This window comes from Apodemus sylvaticus, chromosome 2 (genome assembly GCF_947179515.1).
Source record: "Apodemus sylvaticus chromosome 2, mApoSyl1.1, whole genome shotgun sequence".
NCBI classification, from domain to species: domain Eukaryota; kingdom Metazoa; phylum Chordata; class Mammalia; order Rodentia; family Muridae; genus Apodemus; species Apodemus sylvaticus.
The window spans coordinates 57,325,250-57,347,070 of NC_067473.1; the positions used below are offsets into that span (position 1 = coordinate 57,325,250).

At 37.4% G+C, this 21,821-nt stretch overlaps 1 protein-coding gene across 3 annotated transcripts in view; it reads left to right on the top strand.

Moving 5' to 3' along the window:
• The window catches only part of Exoc4 (exocyst complex component 4), a 772,455-nt gene that overhangs the window by 50,462 nt on the left and 700,172 nt on the right, over positions 1 to 21,821 (top strand). For all 3 annotated transcript variants that reach the window (XM_052173404.1, XM_052173402.1, XM_052173403.1), the window contains exon 5: positions 4,788 to 4,897. In XM_052173404.1, coding sequence (XP_052029364.1) covers positions 4,788 to 4,897 — 110 coding nt within the window. The remainder of the gene's footprint in view (positions 1 to 4,787; positions 4,898 to 21,821) is intronic.

The following is a 21,821-nucleotide window of genomic DNA, read 5'->3' on the forward strand; positions in this document are numbered from 1 at the left end:
TTTATGGGTGATGCTTCTGTATAACCAGAGACTCAGACATTGAAAGAGAAATTTCTACTTCTGTTTAGCTCGTGGGTAGTAGACAAACTGCTAGGCCCATATATTGAGCTACTGAGTTTGTACTTCATAATTACTTCAAGACTAGATGTGAATGAGCAGCTGTCAGTTATCTTTTTAGTAGTGTATTCTGCTGGCAACAGTGTGAACAGAATAATCAGGGAGAGGTTCAGATACTGTAATTAGAATGCACATAGGCATTCTTTTTTTTTCTTATATTTTACAATTATCTTATAAAATAATAGAGTTCTGTGATGTTTTCCATACATTTTTCATTTTTGTTAAGTCTTCTTCCCACTCCTCATCTCCATCTCTACTTCTGCATCCACTTAAACATTTCCATTCTAGTATCACCATTTCTACTTTGATATCATGTATGAAAAACTGAAGTTTTTGAATGGGCTGTAGGCTGGTTGGCTACTTAGTAAATTCTAGGCTAGCCAGAGAGTGAAACCACTGTCTAAAAACAAAACAAACAGCAGCAGCAACAACATTGTAGTTAGGAAGATGGCGTAGTAACGGAGAACGTTTGCTTTAGGAATGAGAGGACCCAAGCAAATCCCCAGTGTCCTTATAAAAACCAGAGTTAGGTGTGCTTTTGTCTGTCGCCTGAGCATTTGGGACAGAGACAAACATGTCAGGAAACTGCTGTCAGGTCAGCATAGCCAAAGTACTGATATTTCTGTTCCATGAGAGAACTTATTTCAAGTAATGGAAGGCAGAGAAGCAATTGAGGAAGATATTCGACATCAGCCTCTGGCCTCCATGTGTCTGTATACACATTTTTGCATACATGTGTGTGTACATTCTACACATACACAGAATGAAACGGAATAAATAAAACAAAAGATCTCTGGGGGGTCAGAAGAAGAAAAGTAGGGAGAGAGGGAGAAAAGGAGGGAGGGAGAGAAAGAGGGAGCGGGGAGACATAGTAAAAGCTGTATTCTGAAGAAATGAACAAAGGGGAGACTGGCGGCCTCGCAGCACATAGATGTCTGACCCATACAAATCTGGTTGGTATGATACTGTCACAACTGAGAAGGATAAGTATGTAACAGCTGTAAAAAAAAAAAGAAAAAATTCTGAGGGAGGCTTTCTTCATGTGACCTTCAAGTATATTATAATGCTATTCAAAGCAGAACAGCACAGAGTGCAAGTAGAGACATTGCCCGGGACAAAGTAGAGTTCTGAAACCAAGCTTAAATAAATTTAGATACTTATCTTTTATATACAAAGTGTTCTAGCCAGATAGAAAAATCATATAAGACTTGATAGGCATTAACATACGAGAGTATGTGTGGAGCAGGCTTTTCTAAGCAATCAGAGAATTCATAAATAATAGTGTTAAATAATTTATTTCAAAACTGAGAACATTTATAGTAAAGTGGAACAAAAGTTAAAACATAAATTTAAAAATACATACTTGACAGCGCCCGCGCTGCCATGGTACTGAGTATCGGGCGTATGCCTGGGGGATTAACAAAAAACACAGACACGGCTCATTCTGCGAGGAGAATGCCAAAGCTTTACTGAGAGACCAGCAATATATATACTAGAGGCCAGGGAAGGAACAGGAGAAAACAATTATAGTCATAGGTCAGGCACTTGGGAAGTCCGTACCACACCAGGCAGGAAGGCAGGAATCAAGCTAAGCCACGGGATGTTTTGCTCTCAAGAAACCTGTGCAAAAAGCTCAGCTGGGGGTGTTGAGCCAAGCTCTCTGGTTCCCAACCATACTAAGGTTCAGTCTCTAAAGTGAGAAACTGCACTTCAGAATAATAAAAGAAAAATGTAATTTAACAAACCTAGATAGATACAGGCATATCATGATTAGAGAAATATAGACTTGAGAAATCAAGTATGGCTCTGATCACTAGACAGCCAAAGACGTTTATAGCATGTTATCTTGGTAAGAGTGGGGGAAATGAATAGTTTCCTTTCCTTTCCTTTCCTTGGTTGAATAGCCAGTTTACCTTTTAGAAATAAAAATTTAACCATGAGATCCTGTTTCTTGGTTCATATCCTATTTAAAACATTACCTGTTTATGAAAATATATGTAATGGATGTAGTAGGATGTAGTAAGATTGGTGTGGTGCAACATGCCTGAAATCTTAGCTATGTTGACTCTGCGTCAAGATCATATCTCATGGCCCACAAAAGGGGCTCCTTTTGTACCAACTCCTTTGCTCCTTACAAAACTTGATACAACTTGATTGCTTATCACGAAGAATATGGTTCAATGAATTATATATCTGTTTCACGTAACACAACAGCATAAAACGAATGACCTCTAGCATACAGAGAAAGACCTGTATATGCTTATGAGGTAAGATTTCTGAGATGTACTGCTCATATGTACAGAAAGGGTCCTCAAATCAAATTCAGACCAGTGTATTAACTGTGTATCTTGTAGTTACCCAGAAGGCTCCCAGAGTGGTTATGCAGAGCATTCATTATTGTTGACAGTGGAGGTGAGGAGTGAACAGCAGGAGAGGATTTCCCTGTAAGCCCCACGGGCACGCTTTACTTTAATAATAACAATAGTTATTCTTGATGATTTGATTTTTTTTCTTTTTTCCTTGAAATGAAATGAGGTTTTGCAGTTGAAAGGGCAATCTGAGATGGCGGACATGAGTAGCATGCGTGTAAGCATGTCTTTCCTGGTATGTGTGTGTAGGCCTGCATATTGAGTATGTGGATAGACATGTATTTTGATAGTTATTATACTAGCATTTAGTGGGTTATGTTCTTCATATTTTTGTATAGAATTTCTTTATCATCACATGAGATCAGTGTACAATTGTTTAAGAGCTAGTTCATCCTTTGATACCCCGTGTGTATCCTGAGTCAATACGTGCTTTGGCTTTTCTTTTTGTGCCTCTTCTGACATGCTATACTGGTAGGAAACACTGCAGGTCCTATGGGTTCTGTATCTATTTTTGTGTTCAAGTGTGTAAAGCATATTTTGGATTCCTTTGTGTTACTTGTTTTCTATTTTTCTTTTGCATTTTTAGTTGCTTGTATATACGTTTTTTGTTTTATCTTTCAGTTCTATTTTTGCTTATTTTCTTTTTTGATGTAAACAGCTTAGCTCCACTTTTTTTTAATATTGTCTTCACCTTTGATCTAACATTTGAAGACATCACTCTACTTTTTCCTCAGTTTTTCTGAGTTTTAAATCACTCACTGTTCTTTCTGCATTTTCAGCCAGATCTTGGAAATATACAGAGTTAACTATGCTAGTGATTCCCATTTCATTATATTATCTCTGATGGACATTTTGCCCGTCACTCTGATTTAACCAACTTTTATGAACATTTTTGATCTTTGACAGCTACCATAACAGCTGTTCTGTTATAGAGGTGACTATATTAGTTATTAATTTTATAGTGTAAAGCTTAAACCCCCTTCTATCTGCCTTCAACAATCAAATTTACCAAATGAGCTGGGCCTGGGAATTTTGATATGCACCAGTAATTGCTGTGTTGTTTTCAACTCAGCTGTGGATGATTCTGAGTGGGGTAAAAATAAATGTTATCATGTGTATTTAAAAACATATCTACTCTTCACATTTCTTTCAAAATAAAACAATTCAGAGCATTCTTATTAATCAGGGACTTCAAGAGTCTTTCACTTATTTTGTTTTCTAAAATAACTCTCAGATTCAAAGACCTATGAGGAAACTTATTAATATCTTTTCAATTTCTTCTTTGATACATGGTAAGAAGAGGCCTTTTCTCTGTTTTGAAATGAAAGCTAAGGCCCATTTAATGTGCTGTGCTGTAATAGCACCTTTCTCTCTGCTGAGCTTCGTAACTCTAGTTGGTAAATGAGTAGGTGCCGAGTCTTTCACATTTTGAAACCAAGCCCTTCCATAGAAATCCAAGAGAAGCCAGGAATAGTGGCACACACCTCTAATCTCAGCACTTGGGAGGCAGAGGCTGATGGATGTCTCTTTGAAGTTGTCCTGGTCTATATATTGAGTTCCAGGAGAGCTGGAGCTGTCTCAAAAAACACAAGATAAAAAGAAGTCTTAGAGAAACCCTAGAAATTATTTCCAGAGGTACTTGCCATTGAATTAATGCTCACAGAGGATAAAATTAAAGCCTAAGGGAAAGTGTGTATGTGTGTGTGTGTGTGTGTGTGTGCTAGAGAGAGAGAGGAAGGGGGAGGGATGAAGAATATTAGGTGTAAATGGAGTTTTTTAATAAATTGATTTTCTAAAAATTTGTTGGCATTTGAAGGTCCTTCTGGCTTTGATTATAAAGTTCAGCACTTATGGTTTTTAAAGTAGCAAGCCATTTATTACCCTGTAGTTTTCAGAAACATATTTTTTAGGTTTATATTGAGAAAGTACTTGTAGATTATGGTCTAAAGTGAGCCCCATGCTATCTGTGTGGGTAGAAGTATGTCCATTTCAGCCTCTGTACACAGGCGCTACATTATACTCTCAGAGAGTGTCCTCTGAACACAGATACTCCATTACACTCTCAGAGTGTGTATACCAGCCTCTGTATACACAGATGCTACATTACACTCTCAGAGTGTGTCCTCTGTACACAGATACTCCATTACATTCTCAGAGTGTGTCCTCTGTACACAGATACTCCATTACACACTCTCAGAGTGTGTCCTCTGTACACAGACGCTCCATTACATTCTCAGGGCACTAAATGGGACTTCAGTTGGTTTTGGAGAAAGTAATAACTGCTGCTTGTCTTCCCCACAGTTCTCATGGCAAAGATGCCTCTCCTAGTCCTCTGATAGATGTTTCAAACATCCCTACTCCACGCAAATTCCTTGATGCCACTCAATATTCGGCTGCTGGAGGCTCAAGTGGTAAGTTATTTTTATTATATGCCTCAGTCTTAGTATATTAGAAAGCCAGGCAACGGCCTGTGGTAGCCTGTGCTGTGCCCTTTGGAAATAGATATTAAAGTATTGGGTGGACCTGTTGCATTATCGGGGTGTGTGTGTATGTGTGCATGTGTGTGTGTGTGAAAACTGGCAGGTCTGCAGATTCTAGTTTTGAATATGTTTTATTTCAATGGTACTGTTTTCTAAGCTTGCATTTGAATGCTCTTTGGTAGATAGATGTATGATAGATGTATGCTTTTTTTTTTTTTGGTTATAGTCTTTATTGCTCTTGTTGATATCAGATGGCAGAAAAATAGAAATGAGTCTAAGCCATTTATAATGAACATGTCAGACAAGTTTCTTTTACTGGAACTTGAGTTCAACCTGACTCAACGACGAGACCAAAGAGAAGTAACATTGATCAGAGGTGACCAGGCTGCTTGCTTGAATAAGGAGCAGGCTTTTGTTTTTTTCAGGGATAGAATAAAGTTTGGTAATTGTCCACTGTCATGGGCACAGTTTCAAGGATGTTACCTTTCTTGCACACATTTATTCTGGCCTTGGCATCTGTAGGCTACAGACTTTAATCCACCGCTGAATCCTCCTGCTGTTTGTGATGTTTTCTTTTTGTTCTTGTGTCTTTTTTGAGGCAAGGTATTTCTGTGTAGTCAGGGCTGGACTCATAATTAGAATTCTCCTGTCTTAGCTTTCCAAGTGTGGTTGTTTGTTTAGGTGTGTGCTGCTGTGCTTGGTGATAGTGCCATCTTGCACAAACATCAGGCTCTATGGTATGTCTGAGGAATGTTAGAAGGCTTGAGCTGTGGAGATAGCACAGAGTCAAGGTTAAACACACACCGCCTCCAAGGGCTAAAATGTCAAGTCTCTGTGTCCAGCAGGCTCAGGGAAGACATCAGATGTGCTATATGAGCCAAAAGGAAGTATATACGTTATTTTATATATTTCTTTTTTTTTGTTCATTTAGTTTCTAACTTTTCCTAAATCTTTAACATTAGTTGTTATTGTTGCACCTTATATAGGTTTGCACTCAATCTTTCTCATAGAGTCTTTTGGATGTAGGGTTGCCTCTCTTTGAGTTTTTGATACTTCTGTGATATATTGTAGAGTACAGAAGTGTAAAATAAAATATACAGAACTAGTTTTGGTTCCTATTTTACTTACTTTTTTAGATATTGCAAATTATTATATCTTTATAATTTTTAAGTAAACTATTCCAATTAGCATTGCTATATTAATTTATGTCAGCAATGCTTAGTCATTGTCCAAGTACAATAAAAATTTTTATTGTTTATATAGAAATTATAGATCATTCCTTATAAAATGAAAGTGCTATATGCATTTCAAATAAACTGATATATATATTCAAAATATAGCTTGCCACATCTACTAATTTTAATAAGGATGCTTTTACATTCTGTTGAATGCTTTATTCTGTTAGTCCTGGAATTAACAGTATCATGTAGTGGAATTCATGTTCCCACAGTGACTATGATGTTAATTCAGAAACTGCGGAAAAATCTCAGTGCTAGCTTAAGTGGAGCCAGGACCTTTGTGGAAGCTACATTTAGAGATATGTACAATTTTTTCTCTTTGTAAGGATTTATTTCTTGGGCTCTTTTAGATACTGTTGATCTTAGGATTTTCCTATGAAAGAAGGTAAAGTTATTCATGACAGTAACAGCATAGGCAGTGTTTATTGCCTGGTATGTGGGAAGCAATGTTTTAAGTTCTTTACTTGAATTAGCTGAGATTTGTATTATTACATTTACATTTACAATGTTTTCTTTCTTTCCTTTTTTACAACTACATTTACATGTATCATTTACATACAGGAAAACTGAGGTACAACAAAGTTAATAATTGGCTTTATTTTACCAACCTGATTAAGCAGCATCTGGATTTCAATGCTGGACCTGAGTTCTAGACTACATTTTTCAAATCAGTTTGTTGTTGTTACAAGTAAACAAACTGCATTGTGTGTTCATATTCTGTTCACAAACATGGCTTAGCTAGAATACATTTATTATTTTACAGTTTTGTAGGTTAGAAACCTAACACGAGCTAAGGATATGGTTCAGCAGGTAAATTACTTACTGTCTAAGCCTGAAGATCTGAGGTTGGTTCCTGAACACCCCCATATAAAACCTTGGGACAGCAGCACGTTCCTGTATCTCCAGAGTGGGAGGAAGGGGCATGGAAAAGTGGGTGCCAGGGCTCACTGGTTAGCAAGCTCCAGGTTTAGTGAGAGACCCTGCCTTAGAGAAATAAGGTGGTGAGCCATAGATGGTGACATATGATGTTGACCTGTTCCCTCCATATGCACAAGCATGAGTGCATAAGCCTGCGCAGTACATCCTAGCGCTCAGGACGTGGAAGTGGGAGGATCAGAAGTTCAAGGTCAGCCCAGGTATGAAGAGATTTTGAAGCTAGCCCAGGCTACATGAGACTGTCAATAAAAACAAAACAAAATAAAACAAAAACTATAATAGAAATCTCACTGGGCTCAAATCAAAGCATTCACAGGGCCATGTTTCTCATCGAAGGTTCTAGGGACTCTTGTTCTTGTCTCTATCAGGTTCTAGAGTTTGTTACCTGTCACCATACAAGGCTTCTTTGTCTTTGTTCAAAACCAGCCATGGTGCCAGATGACATTTTCCTTGCCAAGGACCAGCCTCGACTTGGAGAGGGGTTCTGAGGAGGGGGTAGCTGGGAGTGGCGAAAACAAATGACTTGAAGTCAAATTGTGGGTCCAAGCTGACAGCCTATGATCTGCTGGAGATGGCTTTCCAGATTGCTCTCTGTATTCTGCTCGAGACAGCTTTTCAGATTGCATTCTGGCTCTGCTCTCTTGAGGCAGCTTTCTTCTGCTATTCTAAAAACTATGGACAGCTCGTCTTTTGCAGATCAAAAGCCTAGTTCTCTCTTTTTTATTCGATATATTCTTTATTTACATTTCAAATGATATCCCCTGTCCTGGATCCCTCCTCCCTGAAAGTCCCATACACCCCTTTCCCTCCCCTTGTTCCCCAATCCACCCCTTCCCACTTCCCTGTCCTGGTATTTCCCTACACTGCTGCACTGAGCCTTTCCAGGCCCAGGGGCCACTCCTTCCTTCTTCTTAGGCATCATTTAGTATGTGAGTTGTTTCTTGGGTATTCTGAGCTTCTGTGCTAATATCCGTTTATCAGTGAGTGCATACCATGTGTGTTCTTTTGTGACTGGGTCATCTCAGGATGACATTCTCCAGTTCCACCCACTTGCCTAAGAATTTTATAAATTCATTGTTTTTAATAGCTGAGTAGTATTCCATAGTATAAATATACCACATTTTATGTATCCATTCCTCCTATGAGGGACATCTGGTTTCTTTCCAGCTTCTGGCTATTATAAATAGGGATGCTATGAACATAGTGGAGTATATGTCCTTATTACATGCTGGGGAATCCTCTGGGTATATGCCCAGGAGTGGTATATATATATCCTCTGGTAGTATCATGCCCAGTTTTCTGAGGAACCACCAGACTGATTTCCAGAGTAGTTAGTTGTACCAGCTTGCATCCCACCAGCAGTGGAGGAGTGTTCCTCTTTCTCCACATCTAGTCTTTTATTTACATATGCATTCAGTCATTATTCCAGATTCCCTTTTGATTATCTCAAGACTCTGCATCCTGTGACCCCAGTCTTTTGATTCTTAGAAAGAGACACCAAGCACAGATTATAAGATAGCTGAGTGGGTCCCCAGCCATGCTGTGCCTGTGCTTGGACCTAAACTCCTGTCCCAGGCTGATCTGGAACTCAGGAATCTGTCTGCCATTGTAAGCCTAAACAAACAAACAAACAAACAAAACCTCAGCTGGGTGGGATCTTGCCCTGCCATCACCACTTCCTAAATATCTTAATCTCCTTCCTTAGTATCTTTCTGACCTAAGTACTAGCTCTTAGTGCAGCTGCCTCTGTTCCTTTAAATCTGTGAACCTCCTTATCCAATTCATATTGCATCCTTCTATTTTGCATAGCTGAGAAACTTATATGTTTTGAACTCATGTTTTCAGAGTTCTTTCTCTTAGTCTTAAGGGCTGTCTTGAAAGTCATTATACCATTTTGCTGAGACATTAGACATACTCTAGCTTCCCAACCTCATGCTGTCTCTGATTATCATGGAGTTATTAATCTTGGCAGAAAAGACATTCCTGGGAGGAGGAACGTGAAAATATGTACACAGTTATAGAAACAAGCACAGATGACACCCGTGAAGGCCCATGTCCTGCTGGCTCTGTTTCAGGGGCAGGAACCATGTCTTGCTGTCCCTTACATGGCCAAGCCAGACTTGGAATTCCTTCATTTTATTTTTCTGACCCACATTTTTGACTTCTTCCTTCTTTTTTAAGGACACCTATGATAGGATTGAGCCCCCTGGGTACTTCAGGCTAAACATCTTTAACTTTAATGATATCCATCTGTAGAGTCTCCTTTGCCATGTAAGGTGACCTACTCACGGGCCTTGGGGACTTAGGCCTGGATGTTTGGGGATCCATCATTCTGCTTACTGTACTGACTTTTGTTTTTTGTTTTTTGTCTTAAGTTATCTTTGGAAACCAATGTGTAAAAAATTTGATGTTTTTGAAATTAGCTGGTGAATCTTTTTAAGTAACTGCCATTCTAGTCCTTAGAACTCTATTCATCTGAATCACATTATTAAAAGAGATTTTATAAGCAAAGAAGATATGCATTATTGAGAGACTACATAAAATGTTACTAAATACATTTAAGAAGCTTGGAGCTGACCAAATATACCATAATAAAGGGCATACATTTGTCTAATTCTTGGTACTGATCAGCAAGTCTTTAGCCTCTATTTGTGGAGTACTCTGCAAGTCAGCTGAGAAAGTAATAGACATTTTCAGCAGGGAATTTAACATAGGCTCTTAAAGCTCCCCTCTCATCTTGTGAAACAGTAGGATTGAGGGTGTAATCCATTAGAATTGATGCTTTTATAGAGGAAATTCCAGTAGGGAATCCCCAGGCAGAGCGGATTTCCCATTAGGGTGCCATAAATTAAGGTTGGAGGTGATTCCTGAGAATGTTCAGGTTATTATTAATTAAATGAGAATTCTGATTGCTTGTGGATGAGTCATTTTGCAGATGCCTTATTTAGAGGTGCAATTGTGACTTTTCTCTAAGAAGTTTTCTATCAGTTTGTAAGTGACCGTTTGTAAATTGCATTTTGTTTTCAATGGATGCAACAGTGCTGTGAGGTCATTTTAGGGCAGTTGCTGTTGTTATTACCATTATGATTGTCATCTTTATATACATTGTACTCAAGTTTAATGTTATATAATTACTTGTGTGTATGTGTTATCTAGCTTAGTAAAGTACTTACCTAATTGACAAATTGAGGCACAGGTTGACAGAAGCAAGTAATGTCAGAGGCCAAATAATTGAAATTTGCATTGCTTTTGTACTGTATATTAATCAGATTATAAATGTCATAATAAAGAACAGAGTAGATAATAGAGAACTGAAAGAAAGAAGGGTCTATACCTAGGATTGTTTATTTATATGATAGAGTTTAAGCAACTAGAATATATAATGAGCTCCTGTTAATCAGTAAAAAAGCTAGTAGAATAAAGGTAAAAGATGAGCATGCCCCTTTCTTTCTTTTTTTAAAAATTTTATTTATTGAATATCATCTTCATTTACATTTCCAATGGTAAAACCTTTCCTTTCCTCACTCCCCAAAGACTCCCAACCTCCCCTCCCATCCCCTGCTTCCATGTATATGCCACTCCACCTGACCCACTTCTACCTCCCCCCCCCCCTACTCGATTTGAAGCCTCTATAGAGCCTTCATCTGACCAAGGACCACTCCGTCCACTGATGCCCAACAAGGCATTCCTCTGCCACATTTTTGGCTGGAACCATGTGTACCACTTGGTTTAGTCCCTGGGGGTCCTGGGGCGTCTGGATGGCCAACATCGTTGTTCTTCCCATACGGCTGTAAACGAGCATGCCCCTTTCTTAATGAAAAATCTCATGCTGCTAATACATAAAAATATCAATTAGCTATTATTTAAAAAATCTTTTTACAAATATAGAAAGTGATTGTTCAGAGATCAAGTGTTTGGTCCAGGTTCATCCAAGGTGTCACAGTCGGCCTCATGCTGGTTCCACTTTATGTAAGGGATGCATATTGCCATCCTCTGTCTTGTCATTACAGTATTTTGTAACAGTTGGGGAAACTAAAGTGTATTTAGATGTAATAGTTCATCTAAAGAATTAGGTAGAAAGATTGGGAGAAAAGCCAGCAATTATAGTAAAAATGTTGGTCTAAGCTTTTGGACTCCCAGTATATCCTTCCATTTGGCACAGTGCCTTTGGAAAATTTTGACTGGGGAAGCACTCCAGGGTACACAGGCATTTCATTGTGGCTTCTTGATTCATTTTATTCATGTCCCACTGGGCTAGTGTGACATGACAGTAGCAAAGCTGGACTTTTTACTTCTTTCCTTTTTGGTCAATCAATAAAACCTAAAATAGACCACAAATGTTTTTGTTCCTCATTGTTACTGTTTTCTTTGATGCTATTTTACCTCATATAATCTTATCTGAGACTTCATATTTACTTTAATAATTGGAGATTTGACATTTAAGGAATTCTTTCAGCATGGAGTGTTGGATTGTATATTCCAGTATAAGAGGCCATGAAATACTTCCTCATAGAACTCACATGTATAAAACAGTGAGGTTTCCCAAAATAGCAGGACACTTTTCAAATTACTTCTGTCCTTAGTGAATGAAATGAGGAAATGAGCGCTCCTGGGTGTGGAAGAGCAGGTCTGTACTGGAGATGGGGGGGGGTGAATATGACCCCCAGATTGAGCCAGACCATAGGGAGAGAGGTAGGGGGAGAACAAGAGGGGAAGAGGAGAGGAGAGAAGAGAGGAGAAGAGAGGAGAGCAGAGGAGAGGAGAGAAGAGAGGCAAGAGGACCAAGAAGGGAGCCAAGGGAAGAACCAAGAGCCACCTGGTAGGAAGCTAAGCTGGGGAAGGGAAGGGAAGCCCCAGGGCTAGAGAGACTTAGGTTGGAGGGTAGGGGGCAGAGGAGAGCTGGGAGGATCCCTGGTACTTAGTGAGCCTAGAGGCCAGCATGCACTTTTTTTTTTTTTTAAATAGAGAAATACAATTTTAAACAACCAGAAAGCACCTGTCATCTTTGTGCCTAAAACTTAGAAACCAGTGGAGCCAAACCGTTGAAACAAGGCAGTCTCCCCACACCTGTGACACCTGTTCCAGTTACAAAAAATGGTAACATGAAAATAGAAGTCTGAGAGTCATTGTTACCTATTTATTCCCAATTTCTTTGGGACCTGACACTTAGGTTAGGGACTTTAATGGAGTTTTTCATTGTCTCTCTTGGTCTGGCTGATTTTGTTTAGGATTATCCTCAGTTCCTTTTGTATTACTCTTATTAAATGCCTGTGTTGACGTCTATGATTAGTCATCAGTACAACTGTAGGAAAATATAAGGGATGCCAGATAGAATAGTAAATTACTGACCATGTTTTATTTAATTAAGTACATTTACTACAAATATTATAATTAGGAGATTACATGATTCATATCTCAGAGATCAATATACCCATTAACCTATATATTCCACTAGGTTAATTACTTCCTTCTCCACCTGCTTCCTGTTTTGTAAATTATAGAATATTCATTATTCAAAATGATGGGTTTCATGTTAACCTTTTCATAAAACTCATGACATATGTTTGAACATGGCCAACTCCCCACTACCTTCTTTCCCCTTCTTTGCTCCTTCCCACTGTTTCCCTCCTCCTTGCAGACTTTCCCTCCCCTTCCACCTTCATGTTTTAAAGGTATTTTTTAAAATGCACATAGAAGAGAAAACATGTAGCATTGTCTTTCTGAGTTTGGCCTTTTTTCCTTATGTAATATGATAACCTCTTGTTCTATCCTTTCCCCTTCAGAGAGCATTATCTTGGTCTCCTTTAGGGCTGAGTACAACTCCATCCTACATATGGACCACATTTTTGCTATTTTTTGATGAGTACTTTAGGCTAGTGTCAGGTGTGGGCCACTGTTATGCTGTTTTTGTTACTCTTGCTCTGTAGTGTAAATTGAAGTCTGGTGTTGTGATCTCCCCTCCCCTTAGTTTTTTTTTTTTTTTTTTCCTCTTGGCTATTTGGAGTTCTTTTGTGCTTCAGTATGAGTTTTAAGATTTTTTCTTTGCAACTTCTGTGAAAAATATAATTGAAATTTGATTGAGATTGTATTGAATCTGTAGCTTTCTTTTGTTACTACCATCATTTTTACATTATAAATTTTACTAATCCATGAACTTCAGTTGTCTTTCCATTTCAAGAACATTCATCAGTTTCTTTTTTTTTTTCTTTTTTTTTAATTCGATATATTTTTTATTTATATTTCAAATGATTTCCCCTTTTCTAGCCCCCCACTCCCTGAAAGTCCCATAAGCCCCCTTCTCTCCCCCTTTCCCCCCACCCATCCCTTCCCACTTCCCCATTCATCAGTTTCTTAAAGTTTTCTTTATTGTAGAAATCTTTTACCTCCTTGGGTACATTTATTCACATTTCCTTTCTACTTGTATTGAATATTGTAACCTTTCTGTGATTTTGTTTTTAGGTGTATATAAGAGGTACTGAATTTTGTCGGATGACTTTATCCTGTGAAGTATCAGACACAAAGCTATTCTTGTGGAGTATTAGGGTTCTTTAAGTGTAGGATAGTGAGGTTTATAAACAGGAGTGCATTTGCTTCTTGTTTTCCCATCTGTGTTCCTTCATTTTTCTTTCTTTAGCCTAAGAAATCAAGCATTGATTTAAATATGCAGGAACGTGTGGACATCCATGTCTTGTGCTTGATTTTAAAGGATGTGGTTTTATTTTCTTCTCATTCAGTATAATATAAGTCATTTCTTGCTCTATTATTCCTAGTTTCTTTAGGGCTTTTCTCATGGAGGAATGTTGAACTTTGTCAAATGGTTTTTTTTTTTGCATGTTTTGAGATAATTCAGTGACTTGTGTCCTTAGACTCCTTTATGTGCTGTTTTATACTTACTGGTTTGTACATGTTAAAACCATCTTTTCACAAAACAAACTTGGTCATAATGTATACTTCTTAATGTATTCTTGATTTTTGATTTGCAAAAATTTTATTGATAAATTTTGTATCTGTGTTATCTGAGAAATCAACTTGTATTTGTTTTGTTTTTATTTTATCTTTATCTGGTATTGTCAGCATAATTCTGATGTTGTAGAATGAATTTAGGACTATTTTTTTTCCCTGTTTTTGTAATGGAATAGTTTAAAGGGCATTCATGGTATTCTTTAACATCCTTGAACAGTGAATTCAGATTTTTTCTTGGGAAACTCTTGCTACTTGAATTTCATTGTTAATTATCAGCTTGCTGTTAATTTTCTTCTTTTTTTTCTTAATTTTTATAAGTTATATATATTAAGACTTATTTTGAGACTTTCCTTTTGTTTTAAATTTAGTATTTGAAAGAATTCTATTATCATTTTTTAGGATTTTATGGGTATCTGTGGTAATGTCCCCTGGTTTTCTTCTAACTATATTTCTTTGAGATCTTTTCCTCTTTTTTTCCCCCATAATTAACTGTGTCTCATTGCTTCTCAATGATTATACTTTAGTCTCCATTAATTTTTGCCCTATTCTTTATTTTTTCTGTCTACCTATTTCAGGCTTGGTTTATTCTCCTGTTTCTAAAACCTTAAGGTGTGTTTTGGGTCTTTGCTTTGATGACCCTCCTATTTTTTAATGTAAGATTACATAGCTATAAACCATCCTATATAACTATTTTTGCAAAGCATTTGATAAGTTGTGATTCTATTTTCAGTTGATTCTCGGAATTTAAATTTTTCTCTCTGATTTCTTCAATGACTCTTGATTATTCAAGAATGTATTAATTACTCTCTATGTGTTTAAATGGTTTCTCTTGTTATTGGCTTCTAGGTTTTCCTACTATGATCTAATTATATACAAGAATTTATTCTGTTTTTATTAATAATGTTTTGTGGATCTGACTGTTCTATTTTGAAGAAATTTCTATAGACTGCTGACTAGAATCTGTTTTCCATTTTTTCATAGCTGTTGGATGGAATAAACTGTAGATATCTGTTGTGTGCATTTGATCTATAATGCTTTTTAGGGCTGAAATGTCCTTGTATGTTCTACCCAAATATGATACTTTGGTATTGAAGCCCCTGCTATTAGTATATCAGGGCATAGCTGTTCCCTTATATGAGTGGTATTTCTTTTGTGAAATAAAGTTTATCAACATTTGGTGAATACATATTTATAATTGTTTTTTCTTCTTTTAAATAATGTATGCATTATTTAAAACAATTATAAATATGTATGTGTATGTATGTGTACATGTATGTATATTGCCTCTATGTATGTATGTATGTATGTATGCATGCATGTATGTATATTGCCTCTATGTATATATGTATGTATGTTGCCTGAGTGTGAGCATATGAATACCACGGCACATGTGTGGATGTCAGAGTTGGTTCTCTTCTTTCATGAAGTGGATTCTGACATAGTTTGGGTCAGCAGGCTTTGTGCCAAGTGCCTTTACCTGCTGAATAATCTCATGAGGCCTAATGGTCCCTTTTCTTGATTATTTTCTTTAATAATATTTAGTGACTTTTATATTTTATGACTGGTTTGAGTACTTTGTTCAACACACACACACAAAAATCTCTACCCACTTGCTTTGGCCTTCCACATGCTAGATATATTGATTATTATCATTACTTTCAATCTGGGCCTGTATGATGTTTGTAGGCATTGGCTTACTGTGTGTGTATGTTGGTAATTCTGTGTTAGAATGGATGTGTTTTTTTAGTTTTTTCCTTTTTCTCATTTGCTTTGTAAAATAAATGTCCTACTGGTCATTCTTCTCTTTGAGATGATCAGGTAACAGTAAAATTAATGACTTGACAATACACCAGATATCAAAATATAGGAAAAGGCTATCAAGTACTTCTATATTTCCAATAAGGTTAGAATGGTAATGCACTAGGATGCTAGTAAGGTATACTACAATTCAAAGATTATTAAAACTAAAGGCATTAATGATTAAGAAATGGAAAGAGGAAGAATAGGGAAAGGTAAACAATTGGGACGGGAATGCAAGGGCCATAGGCTGAGGAAGCATGCCACAGAATTGCTATGCAGAAAGGCATGTGGTGGTTTGAATATGCTTGGTCCAGGGAGTGGCACTATTAGAAGGTGTGGCTTTGTTAAGTAGGTGAGGCCTTGTGGGAGGAAGTGTGTCACTGTAGGCTTGGGCTTTAAGACCCTCATGCTAGTTGTCTAGAAGCCAATCTTCTTCTAGCTGCCTTCAGATGAAGAGTTTGAACTGTGCTCCTCCTTCACCACACCTGCCTGGAAGCTGCCATGCTCCCATCTTGATAATAGACTTAACCTCTAAACCTGTAAGCTAGCCTCAATTAAATGTCCTTATAAGAGTTGTCTTGGGCTGGGCAGTGGTGGTGCATGCCTTTAATCCTAGCACTTGGGAGGCAGAAGCAGGTGGATTTCTGAGTTCAAGGCCAGCCTGGTCTACAGAGTTAGTTCCAGGACAGTCAGGGCTATACAGGCAAACCCTGTCTCAAAAAAACCAACCCCCATTCCCCCCCAAAAGAGTAGCCTTGGTCATGGTGTCTGTTCACAGCAGTAAAACACTAAGACAGGCATAATGCTCATAATGACAACCCAAGTAACACAGATACCAGAATAAAATAAATAAAATTAAAATGGCAGCAGTCAAGAGTCTTCTTGCTGGTGTGAATAGAGTTTCCTGTATGCCCAGGGTTCTTTTCTGTAGTTTATTCTAGAGTTGGGAAAGCAGCTGTCCTCTCTGGGTTTGAAACTGGTTAGATAGGAAAGTACTGTTGATGAATGACAAATCTTTACCTCAATTGTTTACCTTTCTCTTTCACCATAGATGTGATTTTTGCTTTGAAATTGTTTTTTATTTTTTTTACATGTTTTCGTACGTTTACTGTGTTTATGTATATATATGTTGTATGTATGTGAAGCAATATATGGTTTATATATTTATATTGCTTATATAGGTGTAAGCTGTATAATTCTTTTTTAGGCTGAAGAAGTTGTATAGAATGATACATCATTCTTTATCTTGGATTTTTCTACTCAATATAATATTTATATTTTTAAATCATGTAAAACTATAGCTCTGATTATTTTGGGTACTATTTTTTTATTTCTGTATTTAACAGATCATAGTTTATCCATTTATTATAGAAAAGTAAAGAATATGTTTTTCACTGTTAATCTTATAATAGGGACTGGCAGGATATCTAAGTGGGTAAAGATGCTTGCTTGGCAACCTGAATTTATTCCCTGGGACACAAGTAAAGGTAGAAGGAGAAAACCAGCTCCAAAAGTTGTTTTCGATCCTTTCACACATTAAACCAGAGCACACATGATTACACACCTTTCACACAAGTATACACACACACACACACACATATATACACACACTAATATAATACCAATAACAGTAATAATAAGTAATCCTATAGAGTAGAACTTCTTAGTCACTGATCTCTTAGCTTTAGTGTACCAGAGATCCTGGCTCCTTTAGTCATTGGTGTAGTCAGAATCCTAGGGCCATGACGTCCAGTCGTATGTAGCTACTTCTCTGTACCCAGTGGTGTTATGTATTTCATATATGGTTTTATTTTCCATATGTACATGATGCCCAAAGGAAACCCTACTCTTTGAGTATGTGTATTTACCTATACATATGTGAATAATTAAAAAATTTACATTTAAAAATTATACATTGTTTTAAACTAATATAGAAAATTGTATATATACATATACTTATTTATATGTTCAGCTTAAAAAGATGTATTCCTCAAATAACTGTCATTTTTGTAAAATGAAAAATTTGTTAAAAATTCTTTGAATTTCTCTTCCTCCCCCCTCCCCCATCTCCTTCTCTCCCTTTTCTTTCTATTTGTCTCCCTGTGAAGTCTTGGCCTGTTAGTTAATCAGGCTGGTTTTGAACTTGTGTTAATCATTATGTGTCTACATGGGATTATAGGCATGTGTTACCATGCCATGCTCCAGTCTCTCTGAAAAGTGATTTTACCAAGATGGATAGATGGCTCTGCACAGTGATGAGGTTTGATTTCTCAACTGTCACATTGCTTCTTTTTGTTAGATTTTAATTTTTACATGTTGATTTTTTTCTGTTATGCCTGGCAGGTACTGGTAGGTAGGTATGTTTTTTAATGGGATTGAGAGCATCTTTCTGTATTTGAGGCACCTCAATCTTTTTTGCCCACTGCCAGTGTTTGCTTAATTTACTGTGCAAAGAGAGGAGTCTACACTCATCTCTTTCTGAGAGTGGATTGTTTGCACACACCCAGTAGCTGCAACTTACCCTTATGTTCTTAGGATAACAATTAATGATTTTATTTTAAAGTTGCTAAATTTGCTAATTATTTATTTATTATTTTCTAGAATTTGTATTCTTGCCTTAAAAAATTTGTTCCTACTCTGAGTGTCAGGATTTCAAATGTTTTCTTAATATTTTGCAGACTTGCCCTTTAATCTTGACTCTAATAAGCTATTTGGAATGCTTTCAAATTTATTTCCTTGGGAACTACCTTTTGTTGTTTTCTTATGAGTAACCAATTGTTCTAGCATTTGGTGATAATATATCCTTTGATATATTATCCTGAAAAATGTTTTAAGTTGCCTTATTATCGTTTTAGGTGATATAAAAATTGCATACAGTGTAAGAGCCACAAGGATTTTGAATCAGCCAGTCCTTTGTTCTATTATCCCGTTAGCCCTCTGGACTAATGCCACACTCTTTTCATGGTTGTAGTTTTGTTTATTTTAATAGCTGGAAATGGAATTATTGACTTCTTGCTCGGCTTCAAAATCAGCACAGCTTTTCATGGTCCTGTCCTCTTCCTACATTTTAGAACCAGGATGTAAGTTTATATTAACAGTCTTTTAGGATTTTGGCCAGTAATTAATTTAATTTATAGAATTAGGGAAAATGTGTCTTCCCATCCATAAACTTGAGATAAGTTCATTTAATTTTATAGATCTTAGGTGTCTTGCTCATCTTTTATTAGGTGCTCCTGGAGTTCTCTATTTGTTTTTATTGATTGCTTTGAATGATTTTTTTTTCTGTTATATTTTCTGTTTTATTATACTCTTGGGAGGATTGAAAAATTTCATGTTCCACTTGGGGCATTCCAGAGCAGGCGCTAAGGTTGTGAGAACTGGGGAGCTGGTCTAGCTCTTATCAGACTGCAGCACTCAGCGACTGAGCCTGCCTTAACACTGCAGAGCATCATAGAGCTGGGTCTAGTTGCCTGGATATGGGTGAGCAGCCCAAGGACTTGAGAGCTGAGCATTGGATGAGCACCTGAAGCAGTGAGTGAGCTAGCTGGGGCAGCTGGAGATCTTGCCCTGGTGGTAGCGGTGTGGGAGAGCTGGCGGGCTGATAAACTCAGCTACTACCCTGGCCTAGATCCAGGGCTTTGAGATGGCCCACCCCAACATCTACCTCATCTGTGAACTACTGGAGCATCTGTCCAAAACTGCACCTTCCAGGACAAGATGTTTTCTATGCTTCATTCATTCATTCACTCATTCATTCATTATTTGTGTTTTCTGTTTTCTTTTTGGGGGGCATTGCAAGGGCCGATGACAGATAGGAAGAAACAGAGAGATAAGTGGGATTGGGATGCATGCTATTAAACTCACAAAGAATCAATAAAAAGTTAAAAATTCTTTTCACATTCATCTTGTTTCTTACAATTTGCTGAATTATTTCAAAGGTCCTAATAGTTATTTGAAGAATAAATTTGTAGATTTTTTCCTTAATTTTGAATGTAAACAAACAGTTTTTATAACTAAAAATAGTCTATCTCTGTTTATTAAAATTGAAATCGTATTTGCCCTACTTCTCTTTTTTAATCTTTTGTTTATTAATTTTACTTGGCAGGAAATATGCAGTATAATTTTGAGTTATGGAAAAAGTCTTGGTTGTAATGGACATGTTTCCAATATGAAGTCACTAGTAAGCTTTTTTTCCTCTTTGTTATTAAGTTTATATGTGTGGCTTTGTATATGTATATTTGCACATGTGTGCATACTTGTACGTGTGGGCAGAGACCAGGATTTAGAGTGTCCTCCTCCATTGGTCTGTACTTTATGCCCTTGAGACAAGGTTTCTCATGAAAAGTGGAGCTCCTCATTCTGCCTGACTGTTTGTGCATCCATCCGTCCATCCATCCATCCAGTGACAGTTTCAGATGGTACAGTCTAATGTGATAAGACATGGCAGATGGCAAAGGCCCGGTTTGTGACCATAGGAGCTTGCAATGTGGCTTTTTCACATCTCGGTTGATAAGGATGTAGAGAGCATGGTTGCAAGTCACTCTTGACTACAGTCTTCAGAGTCCTGCCAGATGTGACTCACATTCCCACCCGTGTCCCCTGAGCCTCATCCCCCAATTCACAACCTACCTAGATAGTGCCAACAGCTGAACATGAGGTGTTCAAACATGTGAGCCTTTGTGGCTGTTTAACATATCAGCCTGTGTTTACACTGTTGGTGATTAAGCAGAGGTGCGCTCTCTTTCCTTACTTGGCCTTGGTTGAAGATGATGAAACCTCCATTTCCTTAGGGGTGGGTATCTTAGTTAGGGTCTCCATTGCTGTGAAGAGACACCATGACCAAGGCAACTCTTATAAAGGAGAACATTTAACTGGGGCTGGCTAATAGGTTTAGAGGTTCAGTCTGTTATCATCAAGGCGGGAACATGGCAGTGTCTAAGCAGGCATGGTGCAGGAGGAGCTGAGGGTTCTACATCTTCATCTGACTTCATCCAGTTGAACACTGGTTTCCAGGCAGCTAGGACAAGGGTCTTAAAGTTCATGCCCACAGTGATACACCTACTCCAACAAGGCCACACTTCCAAATAATGCCACTTTCTCGGCCAAGCCATCCATCCATCCATCCATCCATCCATCCATCCGTCTTTCTATCTATCTCAGCTAGGTTTTTCACAGCACAGGATGTTCCAGGCAATGTCCAATCTGTTCCACCCTTTCCCTATTCCATTGCTGTTATTAAAGCACCTGGGAGGGTACTTCTAGCTTTTTATTTGGATGATAGGGATCCAAACTCATACTGGCTCAACTGTACCTATAAGTCATCTCCTCAAACCCCTCTTTAGTGACTTGTTTTCATATTGGATTTAGATTACATTTTATCTTTTAGTCTTTAAGCTTAATCATATAGTAACTCCTATATACACTACAGAGATATTTTAACTTTACCAAACTTTACCGTTGTCAATTTTCCTTATTGTTTCATATGTACCATTTATATTCCAAGCTAATCCTTGTCTGAACTTATAAAATATAATTTGCAATTCCATATTTTCTTTTTTCTATTCATAGTTAATGAATAAATAGAAATCTGTAGTGATAAAGTATCATCCTTTTACATTTATTTATTTATTCATTCATTAATTCATTCACTCATTCATTCATTCATTCATTTCTCACTCAACCTTTCAGTAAATTCCACCATTATGGGTTTAATTCTTCGTTACATTTCAGAAATGCAAGTCATTTGGAATTTACCTCCTATTTACCCTGTCCTCATCTGCCAATTAGCAGTCTCTCTAAGGAACTGTGGTTCCTTTTCTTAGAAATAATAATTTTGAAATTGAGACCTGTGCTCTAGTTGTATATTTTTTTGTTAGTGTGTCATTGCTGTAATCCCTCTCAGATGACAAAGTCGAAAG